This window comes from Leiobunum rupestre, chromosome 1 (assembly GCF_980474605.1).
Source record: "Leiobunum rupestre chromosome 1, qqLeiRupe1.1.hap1, whole genome shotgun sequence".
NCBI classification, from domain to species: Eukaryota; Metazoa; Arthropoda; class Arachnida; order Opiliones; family Sclerosomatidae; genus Leiobunum; species Leiobunum rupestre.
The window spans coordinates 41,796,243-41,819,603 of record NC_143384.1 but is presented as its reverse complement, the minus strand read 5'-3'; the positions used below and the strand labels follow the sequence as shown (position 1 = coordinate 41,819,603).

The window sequence follows — 23,361 nt, the reverse complement described above, 5'->3', positions numbered from 1 at the left end:
TATGTCCCGCCTTATGGGACAAAATGTAACTTCAGCATCTTGTTTTCATTTCGACGCTAGCGACATCTGTTGATAAAAGAGATACTCCGCCTTAAGCCGACACTGGCTTTAAAATTATAATTATTGGCTTACTATGAAAATTGTGTTAAAAAGAGAAACTTGGTTATCGTATATTTGAATATTCGCGTGATTATGTTCGAGAAACCACCTTTAAGTTTCAAACACGTGCGTTTTCAGATGTGATTTGATTTTTTTTTAATAAACGTTTTTTGGAAGTTTAGGGTTACGATTAAAGATTTTGGATAGAGGAATAGTTTGAAAGTTATTTGAACCCACAACGCGATACTTTTACAAAGCTAACCGAAATTCGTCAAGTATTAGGGCTGTGCGAGTACTCGAACATCATAGAGTACTCGGCTTTTTTTAAGGTCAAGTACTCGAAAAAGTAATTGGAGAATACTCGTCGATTACCGAGTACCAAAAAATTGTATATTCGGGTACCCGATTACTCGAATAAACTGCTCTCTAAACTCGTCGAGTATTTGTTTTTTCTATCCTCTTTGCTTCAAAGTTCAAAGAGGGGTTTTTACAACTTTCTGGGGGGCAATAAACGCTACCTACAAAGTTGTGGAAACTGTGGTTCATTTAAATTAAAGGAATATTTTTCAGCATTGAAAGTTACTTTATACTCTTTTTAAATTTAGTTTCATAATTACTTAAATAAAACCAGCTGCTAATCAAGTACTCGATAACCCGATCGTTAAAAATATTAATCGAGGTTTTTTTTAGTTACTCGACTCGAATAAGAAAGTTTCCAGAAAAAAGGTTTCTTGGCAATAAAACAAATTTCTAGAGATAATGAAAATTCATAAATTAAAATGTGGCCTTTTAAATTTTTAATTATGAATATGTGGCCCTTTTAATATAAATATGTGGCCCCTCTCAGAAATGCAGGGGGCTAAAGCCCACTTCAGCCCACCCTTAGCACCGCTACTGCGTGGAACACGTGGCGCCATCTAAGTACGCTGATCGACAGATTTTAAAAATTAAATTATAAATTGAATGAAAAACGATAGAAATGAGCCCAGTAAATATTGAAGTCACCAAGCGGTGAGGATGGCAACCATGTCATCAGGGAAAGTTTATCTTTTCCTATCCAAACTTCAAAAAACCTTCGGAGTTTAAGAAAATGCCGTTGTATTTTATTTTACCGTCTTTAGGCTTCGAGCTTAGGACATATAGCGCCATCTGCCTTAATATCCGTCAACTAAGTATGTGAAGAAATAGCAAACGGCTTTTGAATTTTGAATTTAACTTTCAGCTGTATAATCAATTTAAAATTCGGTCGGTAGGCGGCGACACTTACGACCAAAATTTAAATATTCAACAATAAAAAAAACATTTTAATGATAATGGCGCTCGTAGAATAAATGGGTGTTGTTTTATTTGGTTAGATAGGTAATAACGTAAAATTTAAATTATTTTATAAACAAATATTTTAAATACTTTTTAGAGTCCATATTGTTATTTATCCATGTAAGGAAGTTCAAACTATACTTTTCACGAGAAAAATAATCATTTAGTTATTAATATAAAACCTTCTTTTCAATGGTTGCCATTTTCCCGCCACCCGCGGATGTATACACCGCATCACAGCTCTAATATTTACCGCCCGTATTACTCCGCCTGAAGACGTAAAAATACAAAAGGACATCGCACTTCTTCTATGGGATTCGGCTTTTGACCGATTTATTTCATATTGAAACATGTTGTTGGGCTTGATCAAAGGAGCCAAATTGTACATTACCATTTTTCCCTAGCTCCTATAGTTCGTCCAGTATCAGCTATCAAAAGTGGACAAAACTTAGTATAGTCCCATCGGTTAGCGTTCTACGTTGGCGCGTCGCTAGTCCGGTCTCACTATCAATACAGTTTTCTTGCCAAGATTTTTACACCTCTACTTCATTATTCATTATTTCTTTTCTCGCAACTTATAATTCGATGAATTTTCGTACGATGAATTATTTGTTATTCAATATTTTATGACCAAATATACATAACACAAATAAAATACTTAACGGTTTCGTTGAATCCCACATTCAACACTCGCTGATAGGAAAGAAACAGTCACCTCAACAGATCACACACTTATTTATCGATTTTAGTCACACAGTCGTCTAAAGTCACGGTCACACGATAGTTAAAACTCATATTTCACTATTTATTTAAGGATTCGTTCACCGTACGATTAGAACAAAACCAAAAACGAGTCTATACGACGCTCTGTTTAGGGAAGCATTCAAGCACCACGAATTTTAGCAAAAAAGCTCTATTGATAGTGCGCCCGGACTAGCGACGCGCGAACGTAGAACGCTAAACGATAGGCCGTTACTTCTTTTAACAAATTGACTATACTAAGTTTTGTCTACTGATACTGGACAAACTATACACTCTTTTATATCCTTATTTGTGAGAGCTGCCATTTTATTACAGGTCTGATTTCAAATAGTGCATGCAAGGCCGCTTCACGCGGTCAAGTGCACGCGACGTCTCGAGCTGATGAGCACGTGCAGGCGCCCTTGCCTGTACTATTTTAAATTAGACCTGTAATGAAATGGCCGACTTCGTAAAAGATTGTATAGAAGCTAGGGAAAAATGGCAATGGACAATTTTTGCTCCTTTGATCAAGCTTAACAACATGTTTCAATTTGAAAAAAATCGGTTGAAAGCCAAATCCCATAGAAGTGCGATACCCTTCACTTATTTTATAAAGCAGCGATAAGTTCAAATTTAAAAGATTGCCATTATAATCCACGGCCAGAACAACATTTGACTACCAACTAAATTCCAAGACTTTATTTGAGATAGCATTATCTCACCGGGTTCTCCTTCAACATATCTTAAAGCAACTGTCGGCTCTATCATTGCCACCTGTATTATGAAAAGGCCCCTGTTATTAGAGATGGCCATGAATCTATCCGAATCTTCGAAAAAAATGACTTCCGTGGAGAGCGTGGAGCCATCTATTAATGGGAACGGAAGCTAAGATTCCAAATAGCGAAACAATAACGTCGTCAGAGAGCCATTATAGAGTGTTATATTTAAACCACTTTTACTCTACTTAGTGAACTTTAACCTAAATTATGTATCCCATATAAAATATAACAATTACTATTATTGAAGTTATTGACAAATTTACAAACGGGGCAATCAACGCGAAGCATACTTTTATATCCCGCCTTTTGGGTCAAAATGTAGCTTCAGCATCTTGTTTTGATTTCGACGCTAGCGACATCTGTTGAAAAAAGAGCTACTTCACCTAGAGCCGACACTTGCTTTAAAGCAACTGTCGGCTCTATCATTGCCACCTGTATTATGAAAAGGCCCCTGTTATTAGAGATGGCCATGAATCTATCCGAATCTTCGAAAAAAATGACTTCCGTGGAGAGCGTGGAGCCATCTATTAATGGGAACGGAAGCTAAGATTCCAAATAGCGAAACAGTAACGTCGTCAGAGAGCCATTATAGAGTGTTATATTTAAACCACTTTTACTCTACTTAGTGAACTTTAACCTAAATTATGTATCCCATATAAAATATATTGTAAACAATTACTATTATTGAAGTTATTGACAAATTTACAAACGGGGCAATCAACGCGAAGCATACTTTTATATCCCGCCTTTTGGGTCAAAATGTAGCTTCAGCATCTTGTTTTGATTTCGAGCCGACACTTGCTTCGGCTCTAGGTGAAGTAGCTCTTTTTTCAACAAATGTCGCTAGCGTCGAAAACAAAACCAGATGCTTAAGCTACATTTTGACCCAAAAGGCGGGACATAAAAGTACCCCTCACTTTTTTTGAACAACATATTATATGTAGAATAAATAATGTAGGTTAAAGTCCACTAACAATTGCAAGTAGAGTATAAGTTGTCTAATTATAGTCCTCAACAATGGTTCTCTGTTATTGTTTCGCTATTTTGAATTTTAGCTTCCTTTGCCATTACCGGAGAGCGTGGTGCCATCTATTAAAGTAGTTTTTTTCAAACAATCGAATATATTCATTACCATCTCTAATAACAACGGCCTTATCATAATGCAGGTGGGAATGATAGAGCCGACAGTTGCTTTAATCTTATACTTGGCCCTTTGGGTGGTATAGTCTTACCACGGTTCATACAAAGACTAAATAGCAAGCATAAAAAGTTCAACTGTAGTATTGTGCAAGCACATGTTTCGTTTTCGTGTACTCTGCTTTACCCCAAAAGATAGCTGGAAAAAAGCTACAAATGTCGATCTCGACATCTTTAATTATACAATTAAAGTAACATTTGATATTAAAAAAGCTATTAAATCTCGTTTTTCCAAAGGTCAAATCAGTCTAAACAATTAGTTTAAAACCGAACATTTTTTGAATTTAGTTTCCTAGTGTTTCTGTTAAAAATAGCGATTTCCAGTCTTAAAACGAGTAACGGCTTTATCAAAAGTGAAAAATACGCTCATAGTATGTGCTTCCATCTGTGGGACTGACTAACCAGCGTACGGCAAGCAGAGTTAGGCCCTTACTCCGCTGAGTGCAAACTCTGTGGAGCAGCTAGGGAGGACACTCTCCATGTACTACTCGTCTGTCCGCTGCGTTCCCTCGCCACAAATCAGGTCAACTGGCGTTTGGTCCATCGTGACGACCCTTTAGAACTACTACTTGGTCTTACCGGCTCCCCTTGGTATTTTGAAATGGTCGCATCCATCCTTACACTCTGGCAAAAACTCAAACTGGAGTGGCGGCGAAGCAACTTGTCCTAATTAGTCCCTCTACCAGTAGTCAGTTCCTCTCAATTCTCTCACCTATTTTCAGTGCTATTTATATTTATTTGTATCTATCTGTAATTTTGTATACAATTTGTATTTTTCCATTTCATTTATTCCATTTGTATATGGATTCTATATCCTTTTAGTTTTATTTTTTCCTGTTTAACTTGTTAAGATAATCTCGGTTTTTTGTTTCTGAAAGTGCTGCCATTTAATGTTTATCTGAATATATTTTTAACGCGCTGCTGAGCTCCATTTTCGGAGCCGCTCTGTTTCAAAAGAGTGTAAGTTCTCTTACGGCAAATAAAAACCTTTAAACCTTTATTGACTCAGTTTTAACACTAAATACCAAAGCTGAGTGAAAGCTACTATAATGCCATCTGTGTTATAAATTCTGTACTAATATAAATAAAAATTGAGTGAAATCTACAATAATGCCATCTGCGTTTGAGACTCGGTACTAACATTAAATACAAAACAAGTAGAATTAAATCTACTATAATGCCATCTGTGTTTGAGACTCGGTACTAACATCAAATATAAAACAAATTTAATGAAAAATGCCAAAATGCCATCTGCGTTTGAAATTGAGTGCTAAAATTATGAACAGAGTTGAAGCTACTGTAATGCTATCTGTGTTTAAGATCGAGTACTATCATTATAAATGATCGGGTAAGTGAAAGCTACCACATTGCCATCTGTGTTTGAAATTGAGTACTAACACTATAAACAAAGCAAGTTGTTTAAAAAGACAACACCAAATTTTATCCCTTTTTGGTAAGAAATATTTAAAATTTAAACAGTGTTGAGGACCCTTTTTGATATAGAAAAATTCGGGAATCCATGATAGGCAAACGATGGCCACCCCGGGGGTACAGGCCCCGTCTTTATTTTCTAATAAATCTTCGATGCGGCCTGAAAGTTCCGGCCCATTATTTTTATTCGAGCGTTCAAGTGTCGCCCCATTCATCCGTTAAGACAATAGGACAGCCACTGGATAAGTTGGCAGTGAGAGGGAAACCTGGCCGGCGTAACGTTGGGCGTTGGGTCGCCGGGACGCGGTTAGAGTGTCATCGGCGGCGATGGAGCGTTAATATAGCGACGCTTACGCCATCTATCTGGGGCTATTTCGTTCCCTGGGGGAATTTGCAAGCGAGAAGGAAAAACATCGACTCTTGAACCATTGATTTTCGCCTTTTCTTTCTCTTTTATTTGCGTTCCTCTCTCCTCTGCCGATCTGCTGGGTTGTCCTCCCCCTTGTCCCGCGGGGAATGGACTGTCCTGGAGCCGACACTGCAATATTTTCCATACAAACCGGGGTTACGACCTTATAGGCCCCGTGCGTTATTCACATTTTTGGTAACACTAGCCGGGCCCCGTTGCTATAGTAATTCCAGCAAAATCGAACAATGGACAAGGGTTAAGTTAAACGTTTTTAATTCGAAAAAACGTTCTAACTTAACCCTTCATTTAATAGTAATTCAGAGCCTGCATTTGTATACGTTTACGGATATAAAATAGTGACAAGGGTCCTAACCCGGGCCCACAAGCTGCACGGTTCTCAAGTGAGCCTACGTTTGTATACGTTTATGGAGATTAAATTGTACGAAGGGCCCAAACCCGGGTCCACAAGCTGCCTACATTTTTATACGTTTATGGAGTTAAACTTGTGAGAAGGGTCCCAAACCCGGGCCCCTAGGCTGTATGCGTCCCAAGAGAGCCGTTATTATTATATGGTTATGGAGAAAATCTTGAGAGAAGGGTCCCAAACCCGGGCCCCTGGAATTCGTTCCAGCTGCCCAAAACCCCATCTCTCGTGGCGACGAAAAATGTAACAAGACGCTCTGTTTTTCGTCTGCTCGCTCAACTCAATCTCGAAACCTTTATAAATTAACCCCCCTGGCTACCTAAATATTACACAATACTACCTACATTTTCGATGTGAAATAAATTATTTTGAACGCATAAATGTACGGCAACCCTGTTAAAATAGCGTCTGCTTCACCATGTTCCACACGCAAGCTTCCGAAAACCGCCGTTTGAGGGAAATAGGAATAACTCCCATTACGAATTGCAATGAACTGACCAAAATTATTTGAATCTAAGAGCACGAAATATACAGGGTGTTTGAAATTGTTATGCTAAAATTTGAAGGAGTTGTAGGGGGTGTGTTGAGAAGTATGCCTGTTTTTTTCCCCATTTTCCTACGATGAGTTAATAGAGCGCCAGAGAGCTTCAAAGTGTGGCCTACTAGCCTCTGGTTGACGGAAGGTTGACTTTCCCCTCTAAGGTTATACCTAGGAGGATTCAAATAAACCTGGAGTGGTCTTCTCCCGTTATAGGCGGGGCAGTAAACAATTCACGGACTTAACAAGTATCGCCATCTATCGTAGAACCTTTACACTTTCAATCGGCTTTTCGTCTGCTAGTCTTTCTATTCGCGTATTTCTAGTCTAATATTCGAAAACTAGCAGACGAATTTTTTAATCATGTAGAAAAGGTGGCGCTAAACTCGTATGTCCGCGATTCTGGCTCGCGCTGCGTTGCCGTAGAGAGAGAGTGGAGCTCGTAGTGGGGGAATACACTTTTCTATAGACCCATGATGAAAGTTAGGGGGCCGAAAATTAACATTTTTACCTGGCAACTCAGCATTTGGACGGAACATCCGTTTCTTTACTTCCGCCTGTATATTTCAATGGCGGTCACGTGGTTCAAAACGTCACAAACAGGATGTTCCGTCCAGAGGTCTCACTTAAGCCTCGTCTGCGGCCCCTCTTTTGTTATGGGTCTATTCCAGGGTACCGAGTTTTCATATTCCTAGGTTATACTCCCTTTAAATACGTCGCGTGAAAGCAAAATGCACGTAGCTTTATACACAAATATTTAACCTGCAAATTAAATGTAATATTTAAAAATGTGTAATTTGTTTAGTGTGCGACATGAACGTCCACAAGCGATGTCAGGAGAGTGTGCCGAACTTGTGCGGCTGCGACCACACCGAACGGAGAGGCAGGATCGAGCTCAAGGTCTACTCCCAGAACAACAAAATGATTTGCGAAGGTAAGACTCCTTTCCTTGATTTCATTTTCTCTTTGGCAGCCTTGTTGTTCTAGAAAATATAAAAGAGGAATACCAACTTAACCGATTTATCGTAAGATACTTAATCCAAATAAATCGAAATAATGATTTCTTTGATCTAGTTCGGATTTTTATTGATTTCTTATTTCAATTGATTTTTTTAAGGACATCGCACTTCTTCTATGGGATTTGGCTTTCGACAGATGTTTTTCAAATTGAAACATGTTGTTAAGCTTGATCAAAGGAATTGTGAATTCTTTTAACAAATAGACTATACTAAGTTTCGTCCACTTTTGACCGCTGATACTGGAAAAACTATAGAAGCTAAGGAAAAATGGCAATGGACAATTTTGCTCCTTTGAGCAAGCTTAACAACATGTTACAGTTTGAAAAAATTCGGTCGAAAGCCAAATCCCATAGAAGAAGTGCGATGTCCTTTATTTGATTTTTTAATAATGGTTTACTTAATTGATTTTTTAATTTAATTGATTTTTAATAATTGTTTGTTTTACTTAATTGATTTAAGGTTTGTTAATCTTTTTCTTAACAAATTGATTAATAATTTGAGTGCCGCGGTAATGTAAATTAAATTTTAACCTAGTTGTATATTTATCTTTGTTGGCACGATGACTACCAGGTTACGTTAAAGGCGATAAATACGAATGATAAAAATTTTAAATATTTTAAATAAAAACACATTTCTTTTGGTTTAAACAAAGATAATATAAACATCGTATCCTAGATTCGAATAGTTGATTTTATAAAATGTCTTCACGCTTGCCCAACTTGTTGAAATGTTGCCCTGGAATAGTTCAGCCAATGCCTAAGAATGAGTTCATAAACTCTTTAGTGGGAGAGAACCGGATCCACAGCTGAAGCGGGGAGGCAACATTTCAACAAGTTGGCCAAGGTTATTTTATAAAAAGAACTATTCTGATGACGGTTTCGTAACGAAGCGTTTACCCACTTCCAACATGTGACCTCCGAAATGTCGGCCTCCATCGGCTTGACATAGTTCTATGACGGTCAGCACTGTTGCCGACATAGGAATATAAACCTTTTTGAAAATTCCTAAACATTTCGACCAGTATTCAATTTAACGTTCCGATTAATTTGTCAATATTTCGTCGAAGTAAAACTCAGCTTTCATGATGAAAGCGTGTTAATTTTCTATAAGCCTTGGCCTGAAGGGAAACTTATCTTGCGAAGGAAATTCCTCTCCGACATCACCTGTAAGTTGCATACAGCGCCATGTTCGCTCGCGGTGTAAATGTAAACTTCATAACCAAGTCGATAACTTTGGTTTTCAAGCCTACGCAAGGTATTGTGCGATAACTAATTAATTAATTGCGGCTAGATTAATTATCCGTGAGTTAAGATAATGGTTGACACCTACTTAACAAAATAACCACTCATTTTGATGAAAAGGAAAATGACTTTATTTAACTACTAGCTACAATTAAAGATAAATTTTCAAAATTATTAATATATAATAATAACTTGGTTTTCTTCAACTATATTATAGTAAAACAAGTTTTCGTATTCGGAGTGATTGGTCCGTAACCCAAAAGTCGTATCAGATTTCCTAATAGTCGGAATCATTTGGAAAGTCGTATCGAACGGGACGTATGGTTATTTCTAGCAGAGTTGAGACGTAATCGAAAAACTTGGCTTCCACGTTCAATTTCCATTCCTTGAAATTAGCGGCGTTGTAGGACCTGTACCTTAAGTTAAAGTACTTGCACCCTTTCTCAGACAACCCGCGTCTGAGGTCGTCCATGGCTTTCCTCGACACGATGAAGTTTTCGCCGAAGAACTTCAACATCTTCCAATTTCCCAAATTAATCAAGTCGCAACAAATTTCCAGAGTCAAAGTTGGTTTAAATTTCTTTCCAATTTGTTCCACAGTTGCCTCTTGCAGGAGTGTCTTGATTGCGTCTTGATCGTCAAATATGAAGAGGGTGTAGAAAAGATCTCTAATATTAAACAATGAAAAAAATTGCTCCATCCAGAAGTATTCTTTGTATGTCTTCCAGGCGTCATTCCAGAACTTTAACATTAATGTGTAAAATCCGCGTCCACTCAGTAGAAAAAAAAATTGCAACGAATGCACGTTCATCGATTAGTTTCCAAGTTATCTTTGCGTTTTTTTCAAATAAGTCCAGACGTCCAAAATCCAAGATGTCCAACAAAACGTCGAATGGATGTGATTGGAAAAGATCCCACTGTCGTTGTTGGTCCAGCTTGAAAACTAAGAATGGAATTGAACTATAGGCTGAGCAATTGGGCACTAAGCCAATCGCTGCTTCGTCCAGCGCTTCGGCTCTTTGATCCGGGGTCATCTTCTGCCAGAAATATTCCATGGAGATTTCATTGCATGTATTAGCGGCGCAATGAAACGCAAACACAAATGGCCCAACTCCAGGATAATTGCCCTGTATATAATCCTCAATCTTAGAGAAGTCGCCAAATTTGTATAGAGTCCAGAAGGACCTAAGTGGTTCTTTGTAGCTGTTCATATTAGCCGAGCTTAATCGATATTCTCGAATATGTTCGTCCATTTCAAACCAAATACTTTCTATCAAGTCTTCTTGACTGAACAGGCAACTCAAGCTGTACCGAAAGTTGATACTTAGGCTCCTGTTGGTAGCCATGAGGCGGGCAGTTGCCAAGTAATCCACGGTTCCAGCCACCGTCCAACAAACTCGATGGTAGAAACTTGCCACCCATTTTACTGAAAGGCTGTGTTGGTAGTCCATCCATTGTCTAATCTGACATCCAATGCAACGTGCACATAGTATTAATTCACTCTGCAACTTCGCTGGTAGCACCAACTGATCCACCTTCTTCTTGACTATGTATTGGCATTTCAGCAGGTCATTAAAATGCCGATATACCTCCATTCTTATTTGGCTGGAATTCCAAATTGATATTGCAATTTCCTTTAAAGATAAATCAACCAAAGTGGGCACTTCATCTTTTTGTATTTGAAGATCCATTTTAAATTCACTATTTGAATTGTAAAGCTCCTAAATAATCATAAGAGACCACACTTAACTGCAATATGTTCTGTAACCTGTCTCCAATATCGTAAAAAGTGCGAGACTATTTAGCAGACGAATTATAAACATTGGAACTCTAATCAGGGCTGTACAAAAGCCTACATAGTTTTAAATGTTGGTTTGGAGTGGGAGTATCTTGGACTAGAATCCAACTCTCATCATTCCACAAGGATTTAACGGTTCGACTAACTAATCTAACGGAATATGAAATGAAATAAAGTTAACCATAATCTAATTGTTCATAAGAATAGTCATCAGACACTTGATCCTCCCAGGGTTCAGAATACAGCGCTTGAAGGTTAAACGCCTTTATCATTTTGCTTGCGTTGTCAACGCAAACTGTGACAACCTATAATAATTTTAGGTAGTATCATAAGTAACATAATATCAAATAAGTATGTCAATTAACGTGATTTGCAACGGAACTGTTCTTTTATCAGCACAGAGCCCCTTAGTGTCTAAAACACGCTAAACTTCCGCCTAAGCCGAAATATCTGGTTTCCGATAGATCGACGAAATTTTAGGCTTAACTGATAAAATGAAAAAAGTTTTTCTTGACGGAACGAGCCCGAGTATATTTTTTTGGCACGCGTAACTCCTAATTTCTTAATGAAAATTATTCATCAAGGGCGGTAAGTTGCGAGTTCAAGTCACAGCTTCAAGAGAGTATCCGAGGGGTCGGACATTTACCAAAATCCCGTACACTTTGTCTAAAATCGCAAAATCTTTTAACTCTTTCTATGGTAAATTAACATTGAAACCCTAAAATCACTTCAAAAAGTAATGATAAAATCTCCAAAATCTCTACGAAATCCCGAAATCCCGTACAAAATAATGGCAAGTGTCCGACCCCTCGAGAGTATCAGTGTCGAAAAAAGGTTCGATTAGAAAATTAACATTAAAGCAATAGAAAGTGTTATACTTATTTTACTTATGGTAGTATTAACGTGGATGATTTTATCCAGGTCTAGGGGGGTGGAAGTAAGTAATTAACGCCAAAACATCCCCTAAATATAAAAACCAAAACTCGAAGGTATTTTAAATTAATGCATTACTACCTGGGTTGACGAGACGCCTAGGTTCCCCAGAATTTCCACAAGTTTAAGAAGTTTGTTCTCTCCAGTGTGTGATTCATGGAATTGTGTAAAAGCCAGAGTGTGATGTTCAAGTTGGAATGCGTCATTAAGAAATTGACACTTTACCCCTATCACCGATTCTCTGGTCCGCGAACTCCAAATGTCTACGCTAGGTCACGCAGTATCTCCTTTAGCTTGAGCTTAAGGGGAAGCATTGTGAAAGTTTAAAAAACGTGACGTGTTTGCGCTTGTTAATCTAGAGTTCTATAGCTCGGATTACTAAGCACTCTTCGGTTTTGTAATTTAATTCATACGTAAATGCGTTGAATTTAGATGATTTTTTAAAGCACTACAGAAGTTTTATTTCCGGGAAATAAACAAAATGTCTATTATCATTATTAACTGAACTTAATATGTTTAAAAATGTTTTAAAAAATGCGGTAATAGCTAGGAGTAATAAACACACTCTAGACTACACGTACAGAAAATGTATATCATTCATTTTTAAGTAGAAAAATTATATAAATTAATAATAAAATATAAATCGTTCGTAGGTTTTTAAAAAAATCTAAAGATTATCGTACATTATAGTACGTTGAGGCAGAATTATCGAAATAATGGTACGATATCGTACGCCATGAAAATTATAGTACGCCCTAAAAATGTTGATTAAATTATCGCACTGTGCGATAATTATCGTACGTCTGGCAACGCTGGAAAGCGGTGCCAACACTTTTTCGAAGAATTTTGTCGTCTATTGACGGTGAAAATTGACCGGAGTGGAGATCTCCCATGGAGCCAATACCCCCCCCCCCCCCTACCACGCTATCCTCCGCCACGGGCCAAACAATAAAGTTCGTCCGATTCAGTCTGGCAACGGGTCACCTTGAAGCGATATTCTAGGTAACGTTCGATATGTCGGACAATCTTCTTCCTTACACCTTTTCACGCCTTACCAGGTGAGCAGCAACAAGACCTCACCCCATAGAATTTTTTTAGGGGGAAAATGGTTCCCACAACCATTCTATTTCGTTATATAAAATGCTACTAAACGTGTAAAAATATTGAAATAATAAAACGAAATAATTATTTTATTATTAAGTTAATATATTTTATAAATACGAATCTCACGAAGAATTCATGAATTCTGTAATTTTTTTCTACATTTTTCTATCTTCAATATAATTATTTTGTAGATGGCGCTGTAAGATTGGAAGTACCTGCGAAAAGTGCAACGGTCAGCGCCATCTGCTGATTTATTTTGCTACTAATAGTTCAAAATGCTTCCCCTTAATGTCGCTAGAATTGAATTTATTTAAATCTCTCGTTATTGTTCGGCGGCTTTGAAGATTAATTTGCGGAAGCAACATGGTAACGAAAGATCGAAAAGCCTTTCCTTCAATGAAAGAAGGCCGTCAATCGCAACTAAATCCACCATGCATTGCTTAAAACATAATTGCCGGTCTGATGTAAAGCCCTATTTTCATGCTCGCTGGTAAAAATCGACAAAATCCGCTTCCGCTACACACGTTTTCACTTACCGCGTCGATCTGTTTCAAACAAATATTTTAGCTTGCGAGTGGCGGATGCGAATTTTTATGATTTTTATCCGCTACCAGCGAGCATGAAAATGGGCCTTCAGTGTTATCTTTTTAACTTACTTTGGGGGTATAGAGTAAGATTTTAGAAAATCACGGGTACTTTCCTGGCACTCGAGGCGTAGAGAGAGAGACACATCTTTGTGTCGTTTCTGTAAAAGTAAAATCAACTTAGAATGCGTAACAACAATATAAAGGTAACGAATCACTAAGTTTACGCAAATGTCGTCCGAAGTTTAATAATTTCCAGATATCTTTTTTCTCTTCATGGCAGAGCTTGCGAGTTAAAACTTTATTGGGACCCGGAACGTTAGGAGCAATTGAGACCGAGCCATTATAATCAAAATAATCGTTTAAATTATGTTGCCCAAATTTCCCCGCGTTGAACTTCGCTTCAAAAGATGGGCATTTAAGTAATTTAAGTTTATTTGCAGTACTTTGGGAGCCTATAATCTCTTCTGGTGGGGTAACTGAATTGTCGCTTTCCATGCTCGTGCTCGTACTCGTACTAGGGCGATTTAACGCGTCTTCTATTTCCATCAAGGAATACTACGTATGTGAGGTTATCAAATAAGCGATACCCAAATCGTACGCTTATTTAAATAAAATTGTAGACATTTATTTTTTAGAAAGTGGATCTAATTTATCAACCTATAACGAATATTTTGTGAATTGTTTTATTTTTTAAGCGGAATTTATTCATAGTTTGCACCGAAGGGAGGGGCCTAGGGGCCTATGGTCTCCAAGGAAACTGGGAGGGCGATCAAAAATTCAAACCATTTCGCGCGTAGCTACTAAATAGGTAGCCATTTTGTTGGTAATCTCGTCAAAGCTACAAAACGTATTAGATTTATGCTTTAAAATTTTAAATGGGCCCTAAACAAAGCCAGATAAGATTCTAAGTCCGGGTTATTTAAATAAAATATCAAATTACAACAGAAATATCTGCGAAAAGAAGTTAACAAAGCTTATCAAAGTTAGGCCTTTGCGGTCATCCTTTTTACAATTACCTTCGCTATCGAATAAAATAAACAATTTTCGCTCTCCATTGGTAATTGAACTACTCGAACAATTTTTAACCAGGCAGATAACCATTTTTTACGTGAAAATAATTCCTTAATCATTTGAAAATAATTAAAATCCGCAAACAGACGATTGAAACTGTTAACCCTCCCGTTTTACTAAGAAATCTACACCTTCAAAATGGCGACAAAGAACCGTTCATTCTTGCTCAAATTAAATATTTATTCTTGGTTCTTATATCTATACTTGGAACTGCGTCATTGATGACGTAGGGATGCAAACTATGTATTTGGTGATTATTTATGGGGAAAAATATTAGTATACATGAAAAGTCATCTATATTTTATTATTATTTTTATATTTGCAAATATTAGTTTGACAGATAACAACGGTATTTTTCGACTTTGAATCCATTTGAAATGTTCACAAGTTAATGCGATATTAGTTGACGGCAGAAACTTCTACTCTATCCTGATAATTTTTGTTCCTATTGGTTTCCGTAGAAAGCTTCTTATAAATCACATTCTTTTTAAGATTTAAACATGAAGGTCATGTTACGAAAAAAACCAAATAGTGCAATCAAACTCTGGTGGCATTCATTTAAAACTGTACCACATGGTATTGACGAGAAACATATACCTTCTCCTGTATCTGATATTATCGTGAAAAAATATGGGTTTCGGAACGTGAGTGAACAGAAAGTGCACATCTATGCTCCTGGTTAGTCACATAAGCGATAGGCAGCAACCGAGAGGTCCCTTGGGTATGATGCCACATCCAATAATACATATATTTATACTTAGGACAAATAACTATGTTAATAATTACATTCTTGATGTAACAGAGCAAAATTCAGCTAGAAAACTGAAAATCGCAACGTCGTCAGTGAATTTTAGCCCAGCTGTTGCAATAATCATAAATTTTAAAAACCATATTGTTACCACGCAAAATTTGTACGATGAAAGTTAAATAAAATAAATAACGGATACTATTCCTAGAGACTGATATCAACGGAAAATCTGGTAGCCCTGTTTAAAAATATTATAAACCGTCAGCGGCGTCGAGGTCTATTTCCTACCCCTAACTTCAAAAAACCTCCAGTAACTCTAAAACCCCTTTAATTATTCCACAGTTTATTCAGATTCAAATTCCATGACTTTTCCCTGGTTTATTTTGTGGCAAATTTTTTTTAAGGCTAGTTCCCCCATTGACGCATGCAAGTGAAATTTAGTGAAGCTCAAAGCTACGACGAATATTAAATACGTCGCGAAAGTTCGTCAAGTGAGAACTCGGCTTTAGCCTATATTTAAGCAAAAGTTTCCTATTTGCAACCAAAATTAAATTCCTTAAAGTTTTCCCGATCTTCAGATTAATTTTTAAAATTACCTGACCTTTCGACAAATATTCAAATTCCCCGAATTTTACAGATACTGTGGCAAGCCTGTATTTAGATTTCACGATAAGTACCTTCAGAAACGAAACGAGTGTAGTTAATAGCCAATTTAACGTTCCGATTAATTTGTCATTATTTCGTCGAAGTAAACCTGAGCTTTCATGATGAAAGCGTGTTAATTTTCTATAAGTCTTGACCTGAAGTTAAAATTATCTTGCGAAGGAAATTCCTCTCCGACATCACCTGCAAGTTGCATACAGCGCCATGTTCGCTCGCGGTGTAAATGTAAACTTCATAACCAAGTCGATAACTTTGGTTTTCAAGCCTACGCAGTGCATTGTGCTATAACTAATTAATTGCGGCTAGATTAATTATCCGTAAGTTAAGATAATGATCGACACCTCCTTAACAGAATAACCACTCATTTTGACAAAAAGGAAAATAACTTTATTTAACCACTAGCTACAATTAAAGATAGTACCAAAAGATAAGATAAATTTTCAATATTATTAATATATAATAATAACTTGTTTTACTACAACGAAATATAGTTGAAGAAAACCATGTTTTCGTATTTGGAGTGGTCTATTATCCCTATAGTCGTATCAGAAATCATAATATTCGGAATCAATTGGAAACTCGTATCGAACAGGACGTATGGTTATTTCGAGCAGAGTTGAGACGTAATCGAAAAACTTGGCTTCCACGTTGAATTTCCATTCCTTCACATTAGCGACGTTGTATAAATTGTACCGTAAGGGAAAGCACCATTCCTCAGTCAATCCATTCCTGAGGTCACCCAGGGCTTTCTTCGACACGATGAAATTTTCGCCGAAGAACTTCAACATCTTCCAATTTCCCAATTTAATCAAGTCGCAACAAATGTCCAGAATCGGAGTTGGTTTAAATTTCTTTCCAATTTGTTCCACAGTTGCCTCTTGCAGGAGTGTCTTGATTGTGTCTTGATCGTCAAATAAGAAGAGGGTGTAGAAAGGATTTTCCACATACGTCCATGAAAGTATTTGCTCTTTCCAGAAGTATTCTTTGTTTGTCTTCGAGGCGTCATTCCAAAACTTTAACAATAATGAGTAATATCCGCGTCGACTCAGTTTAAAATAAATTCTAACGAAGTCCCGTCCATCGAGTCGTTTCCAAGTCATCTTTGCGACTTTCTCAAATAAGTCCAGACGTCCAAAATCCAAGATGCCTAACAAAACGTCGCATGGATGTGATTGGAAAAGATGCAGCTGTCGTTGTTGGTCCAGCTTGAAAACTAAGAAAGGAATTGAAGTAATGCCTGAGAAATGGGGCACTAAGCCAATCGCTGCTTCGTCCAGCGCTTCGGCTCTTTGATCCAGGGTCATCTTCTGCCAGAAATATTCCATGGAGATTTCATTGTATGTATTAGCGGCGCAATAAAACGCTAACACAAAAGGCCCAACTCCAGGATTATTGCCCTCTATATAATCCTCAATCTTAGAGAAGCCTCCGAATTTGTATAGAGTCCAGAAGGAAGTAAGTGGTTCTTCGTTTATAACAGCCAAGTTCAGTTGTTTTTCTCTACTATTGTCGTCCATTTCAAACCAAATACTTTCTATCAAGTCTTCTTGACTGAACAGGCAACTCAAGCTGTACCGAAAGTTGATACTTAGGTTCCTGTTGGTAGCCAGAAGGCGGGCAGTTGCCAAGTAATCCACGGTTCCGGCCACCGTCCGACAGACTCGATGGTAGAAACTTGCCACCCATTTTTCTGAATAATCGCGATGATAGTCCATCCAATCTTTTATCTGACATCCAATGCGACGTGCATATAGTATTAATTCACTCTTCAACTTCGCTGGTAGCACCAACTGACCCACCTTCTTCCTGACTAAGTATTGGCATATCAGCAGGTCATTAAAATGCCGATATACCTCCATTCTCATTTGGCTGGAATTCCAAATTGATATTGCAATTTTCTTTAGAGATAAATCAACCAAAGTGGACACTTCATCTTTTTGTAATTGCAGATCCATTTTAAATTCACTATTTGAATTGTAAAGCTTCTAAATATTCGTAAGTGGCCACACTTGACTTCAATATATTCTGTAACCTGTCGCCAATATCGTAAAAAGTGCGAGACTATTTAGCAGACGAATTATAAACATTCGAACTCTAATCAGGGCTGTACAAAAGCCTACATAGTTTAAAATGTTGGTTTGGAGTGGGAGTTTCCCACCAATTTGCGACCGAAAACTATCGCTACGCCCTCTTTGGTTCGCCATTGAAACCATGATAGGTAGCGGCTAAAGCAGACGCTATTAGTTTTTCGTCATCGTTATTCATAGTTTGACTTTTTAAATAAGAATAATCACATTTTAATAAAATTATTGTATCGTTTGCTTATATTTTGATAAATTTACTAAGTGTTGGTTGCACGAAAAATCGATAGTCATAAAAACGAATGAATGCGGGCTTGTTTTGAAGCCCAGGACGTTCTCTTTCCAAAAATGTCATTCTCGAAACAAATTTCCGACCTTAAGCCTAGTTCCCACTTAGCGAAAAAAAAAAATATTTTCGCGCTGAAAATTGACGCTCGAGAATAAAATTTGCGATTTTTTTCAAATTCGCCGCTAAAGTCGCGTCTCCGCGGTATCTAGCGAATATTCTATTTTTTGACGTCTACACCTTGGCGATAAAAAGCTTCAGCCAATCAGAAAACGCGTTTCCTCGCTAAAAGCGGCTCAGCCAATTTGACCAAGATACTGAAGTAAAGGTAATTATCTCACGAATAGAATCGTTTATTTATTGAAATTATCATCAGGAACATCCATTTGGTTTCATTGAAGTGTTCGTATAGAGCCACGTAGCGGCCAACGCGAGAAGATCAAAATCTGTTGAATCTTTATCTGCTAAGCAGATGATAAATCCTTCCATTATTTTCGTCATAACTAGTTAATTTAAATGCAAAATTTGTTATTGTCCATGGTTAAAAACTATAGTTAGTAATTTAAAAATAAAAGAATTACACATGGAGATTAGAATTTAAAAACCTTTATTAGGTTATTATCGTAGGAGCTTTCGAGCTCGAGGCTCTTTATTTAATTTAAAATCGTGTCCTCAATGCCAATTTCCGAGCCGTATAATCTATCGTCTGCTCAGCATCACCACACTCTTTCGCTGGGTGGAGCTAAATCCTTACCACTCGGGGACTATTGGAACTTAGTATATTAGAAGAACTTTACGGCAATGTAATATAATATTAGTAGAGCTGGAAACTTCGCAGTTTTTTCAAAACCGAAAGCCTGATTGACGAGCCGTTTCAAATATTGTCAGTTTAACTGAGTCTGAGCTGAGCCTGTACAATATTTTTCCTAAAATTGAGCCCGAGACGAGTACTTAAACATTTCTATAAAAACTTTGAGACGAGCCCGAGTCCAACACCGGGCGTGCAGCTATGCGTCGATGGCGATAAATACCGATGAAAACCCCTTTAACTATTCCACAGTTTATTCAGATTCAAATAACATGACTTTTCCCTGATTTATTTTGCGGCAAAATGTTTTATTTTTTAACCTATATTTTTGCAAAAGTTTCCTGATTGCAACCAAAATTAAATTCCTCGAAGTTTTCCCGATCTTTATTAAAATTACCTGACCTTTCGACAAATTTTCAAATTCCCCGAATTTTGCAGATACTGTGGCAACCCTGTATTTAGATTTCAAAATTATTACCTTCAGAACGAAACGAGTGTAGTTAATAGCCAATTTAACGTTCCGATTAATTTGTCAATATTTCGTCGAAGTAAACCTCAGCTTTCATGATGAAAGCCTGTTAATTTTCTATAAGCCTTGGCCTGAAGTTAAAATTATTTTGAGAAGGAAATTCCTCTCTGACATCACCTGCAAGTTGCATACAGCGCCATGTTCGCTCGCGGTGTAAATGTAAACTTCCTAACCAGGTCGATAAATTTTAGGGTTGTTAATTTTCCGGAAAAATAAAATGCGGAAAACTTTCCAGAAAATTTTCCGGAAAATTTTCCGCAAATCGGAAAAATAAAAAATTTAAACATAAATTACTTTTCAAGGGTTTTTAATGTTTTAAACTTTTTATCGATTTAAAATGACTAATATCAGTAAACATACTACAAAACATTAATAGTGTTACATTTCAACCAGTTTAAACTTTTCTATAGGTTTAGTTTTACTTTTAGATTAGAAACAATGAGGTGAAAATGCCGCTTTATTTAAATTTGCAAACAATATATTAGACAAATCATGGAATGAAAACGTTTTTAATATTTTTCGGAAAAATACGGAAAATTTTCCGGAAAAAGGGCCTCGGTAATTTTCCACGGAAAATTTTCCGACTTACAATACTAATAAATTTGGTTTTCCAGCCTACGCAAGGCATTGTGCGATAACTAATTAATTAATTGCGTTAGTTAAGATAATGATCGACACCTTAACCGAAAAACCACTCATTTTGACGAAAAGGAAAATGACTTAATTTAACCACTAGCTACAATTAAAGATAGTACATTTTCAAAATTATTAATGTATAATAATAACTTGGTTTTCTTCAACTATATTTCGTTGTAGTAAAACAAGTTTTAGTATTCGGAGTGATTGGTCCGATACCAAAATGATCGTATCAGAATTCCCAATAGTCGGAATCATTTGGAAACTCGTATCGAACAGGACGTATGGTTATTTCGAGCAGAGTTGAGACGTAATCGAAAAACTTGGCTTCCACGTGGAATTTCCATTCCTTGAAATTAGCGGCGTTGTAGGACCTGTACCTTAAGTTAAAGTACTTGCACCCTTTCTCAGACAATCCACGTCTGAGCTCGTCCATGGCTTTCTTCGACACGATGAAATTTTCGCCTAAGAACTTCAACATCTTCCAATTTCCCAAATCAATCAAGTCGCAACAAATTTCGAGAATCAAAGTTGGTGGAAATTTCTTTCCAATTTGTTCCACAGTTGCGTCTTGCAGGAGTGTCTTGATTGCGTCTTGGTCGTCTAATAAGAAGAGGGTGTGGACAAAATCTCCCAAAATGTACCAAGAGTGTTCAACCTTCCAGATGTATTCCTGGTTTATCTTCGAGGCCTCATTCCAAAACTTTAACATTAAAGAGTAACAGACGCTTTCGTCGTGTCGACTCAGAATAGAATACGTGTCATCGAAATCACATTCATCGAGTAGTTTCCAAGTCATCTTTGCGACTTTCTCGAATAAGTCCAGACGTCCAAAATCCATGATGCCTAACAAAACGACGCATGGATGTGATTGGAAAAGATGCAGCTGTCGTTGTTGGTCCAGCTTGAAAACTAAGAATGGAATTGAAGTAATGCTTGGGAAATTGGGCACTAAGCCAATCGCTGCTTCGTCCAGCGCTTCGGCTCTTTGATCCAGGGTCATCTTCTGCCAGAAATATTCCATGGAGATTTCATTGTATGTATTAGCGGCGCGATAAAACGCAAACACAAAAGGCCCAACTCCAGGATATTTGCCCTCTATATAATCCTCAATCTTAGAGAAGTCTCCGAATTTGTGTAGAGTCCAAAAGGTCATTAGTGGTTCTTCGTAGCTGCCCATAACAGCCAAGCTCAGTCGTTGTTCTCGATCATTTTCGTCCATTTCAAACCAAATACTTTCTATCAAGTCTTCTTGACTGAACAGGCAACTCAAGCTGTACCGGAAGTTGATACTTAGGCTCCTGTTGGTAGCTAGAAGGCGGGCAGTTGCCAAGTAATCCACGGTTCCGGCCACCGTCCAACAGACTCGATGGTAGAAACTTGCCACCCACTTTCCTGAATAGTCGCGATGGTAGTCCATCCATTTTGTAATCTGACATCCAATGCAACGTGCATATAGTATTAATTCACTCTTCAACTTCGCTGCTAGCACCAACTGATCCACCTTCTTCTTGACTAAGTATTGGCATTTCAGCCGGTCATCAAAATTCCGATACACCTCCACATTAAAATGCCGATATACCTCCATTCTGATCTGGCTGGAATTCCAAATTGATATTGCAATCTTCTTTAGAGATAAATCAACCAATGTGGGTACTTCATCTTTTTGAAATTGCAGATCCATTTTAAATTCACTATTTGAATAGTATATCTTGTGAATAATCATAAGTGGCCACACTTAACTGCAATATGTTCGGTAACCGGTCGCCAGTATCGTAAAAACTATTTAGCAGACGAATTATAAACATTCGAACTCTAATCAGGGCTGTACAAAAGCCTACATAGTTTAAAATGTTCCACCGATTTCCGACCTAAAACTATCGTTACGCCCCCTATGGTTCGCCATTGAAACCTAGATAGGTAGCGGCTAAAGAAGATGCTATTAGTTTTTCCTCGTCGTTATTGGTAAATTTGACTTTATATTAAAGGCAAGTATCAAAATTTATATTTTTTACATTGTTTGCTTATATTTTGATAAGATTATTTAAGAAAAAACGTTCTTTTGGATTTTTAATTTGTCAGTAGCAGACGCTCGATCTTAAGCGCTACCTCGGAGAAGCTAGCGTCGTTACGCCACCTAGACTCGTTTCTTTCGCGAATTCAATAAATATTCTAATGCAAAAAGCTCGAAGGTGGATAGAAGTAAATGAACCGAAGTTATCAAAAAAAAACGCTCAGAATCGGAGGGCGTTCTCCTTATGAAAATCGAGTCAAATAAAAGCTAATTTCCAACCTCGTCTTTTGACGCGATAAATTGCACTTGGGAATTGTGTATAAAAAAAGTTTCTTAAAAACCAAAACTTTTTTTTTTCAGCCTAGAAGCGCGCAATATTTCAAATTCGAGGTCAAAATGCAACTTCATAAGGAAAACGCCTCCAACATGGGGAGTATAGCAGTCTGATAACTTCGGTTAATTTACTTCTGATAGTGTTACATGTGTCTGACTGTTCGCTGCCTGTGAAATGCGAATAGAAATCGAATACACAAGGTTTTAACGTGGTTTTTAGGTGAAAAGGTGGCGCTTAAGTCCAAAACCATATTATAGCTATACTGTCAGACTGCGCATATATCCACCAGAGGGCGTTTTGTCCTCTAAATATTTTTTCATTTAAAATCTGTAAGTGTCTCACACGTATCGACCATTTTAAGCTTGAGAGCTCTTTCTATAAATTGCCATTTCTCACGTGAAAACCAACTCAAAATCTCTTGCAACCTAAATCTTTATAGTATCCCGTGTACCATTTCGACCTTGAACACCCACTGACGACAAACTACCAAGTCTGGCACATACATTTTTCGACCACAACGCCGTTTTTTCACTCAAATTTTAGTTAAATCGTTGTTAGCTCCCGGATTAAGCTA

General features: G+C 37.4%; 1 protein-coding gene across 5 annotated transcripts in view; it reads left to right on the top strand.

The window, feature by feature from the left end:
- Pkc53E (Protein C kinase 53E) overlaps positions 1-23,361 on the top strand; it is a 253,932-nt gene that overhangs the window by 175,822 nt on the left and 54,749 nt on the right. For all 5 annotated transcript variants that reach the window (XR_016481799.1, XM_090180269.1, XM_090180270.1 and 2 more), the window contains exon 5: positions 7,741-7,869. Coding sequence is in view for 4 of the 5 variants with exons in the window: in XM_090180269.1 (XP_090036395.1) it covers positions 7,741-7,869 (129 nt within the window). In the remaining variant the exon portion in view is untranslated. The remainder of the gene's footprint in view (positions 1-7,740; positions 7,870-23,361) is intronic.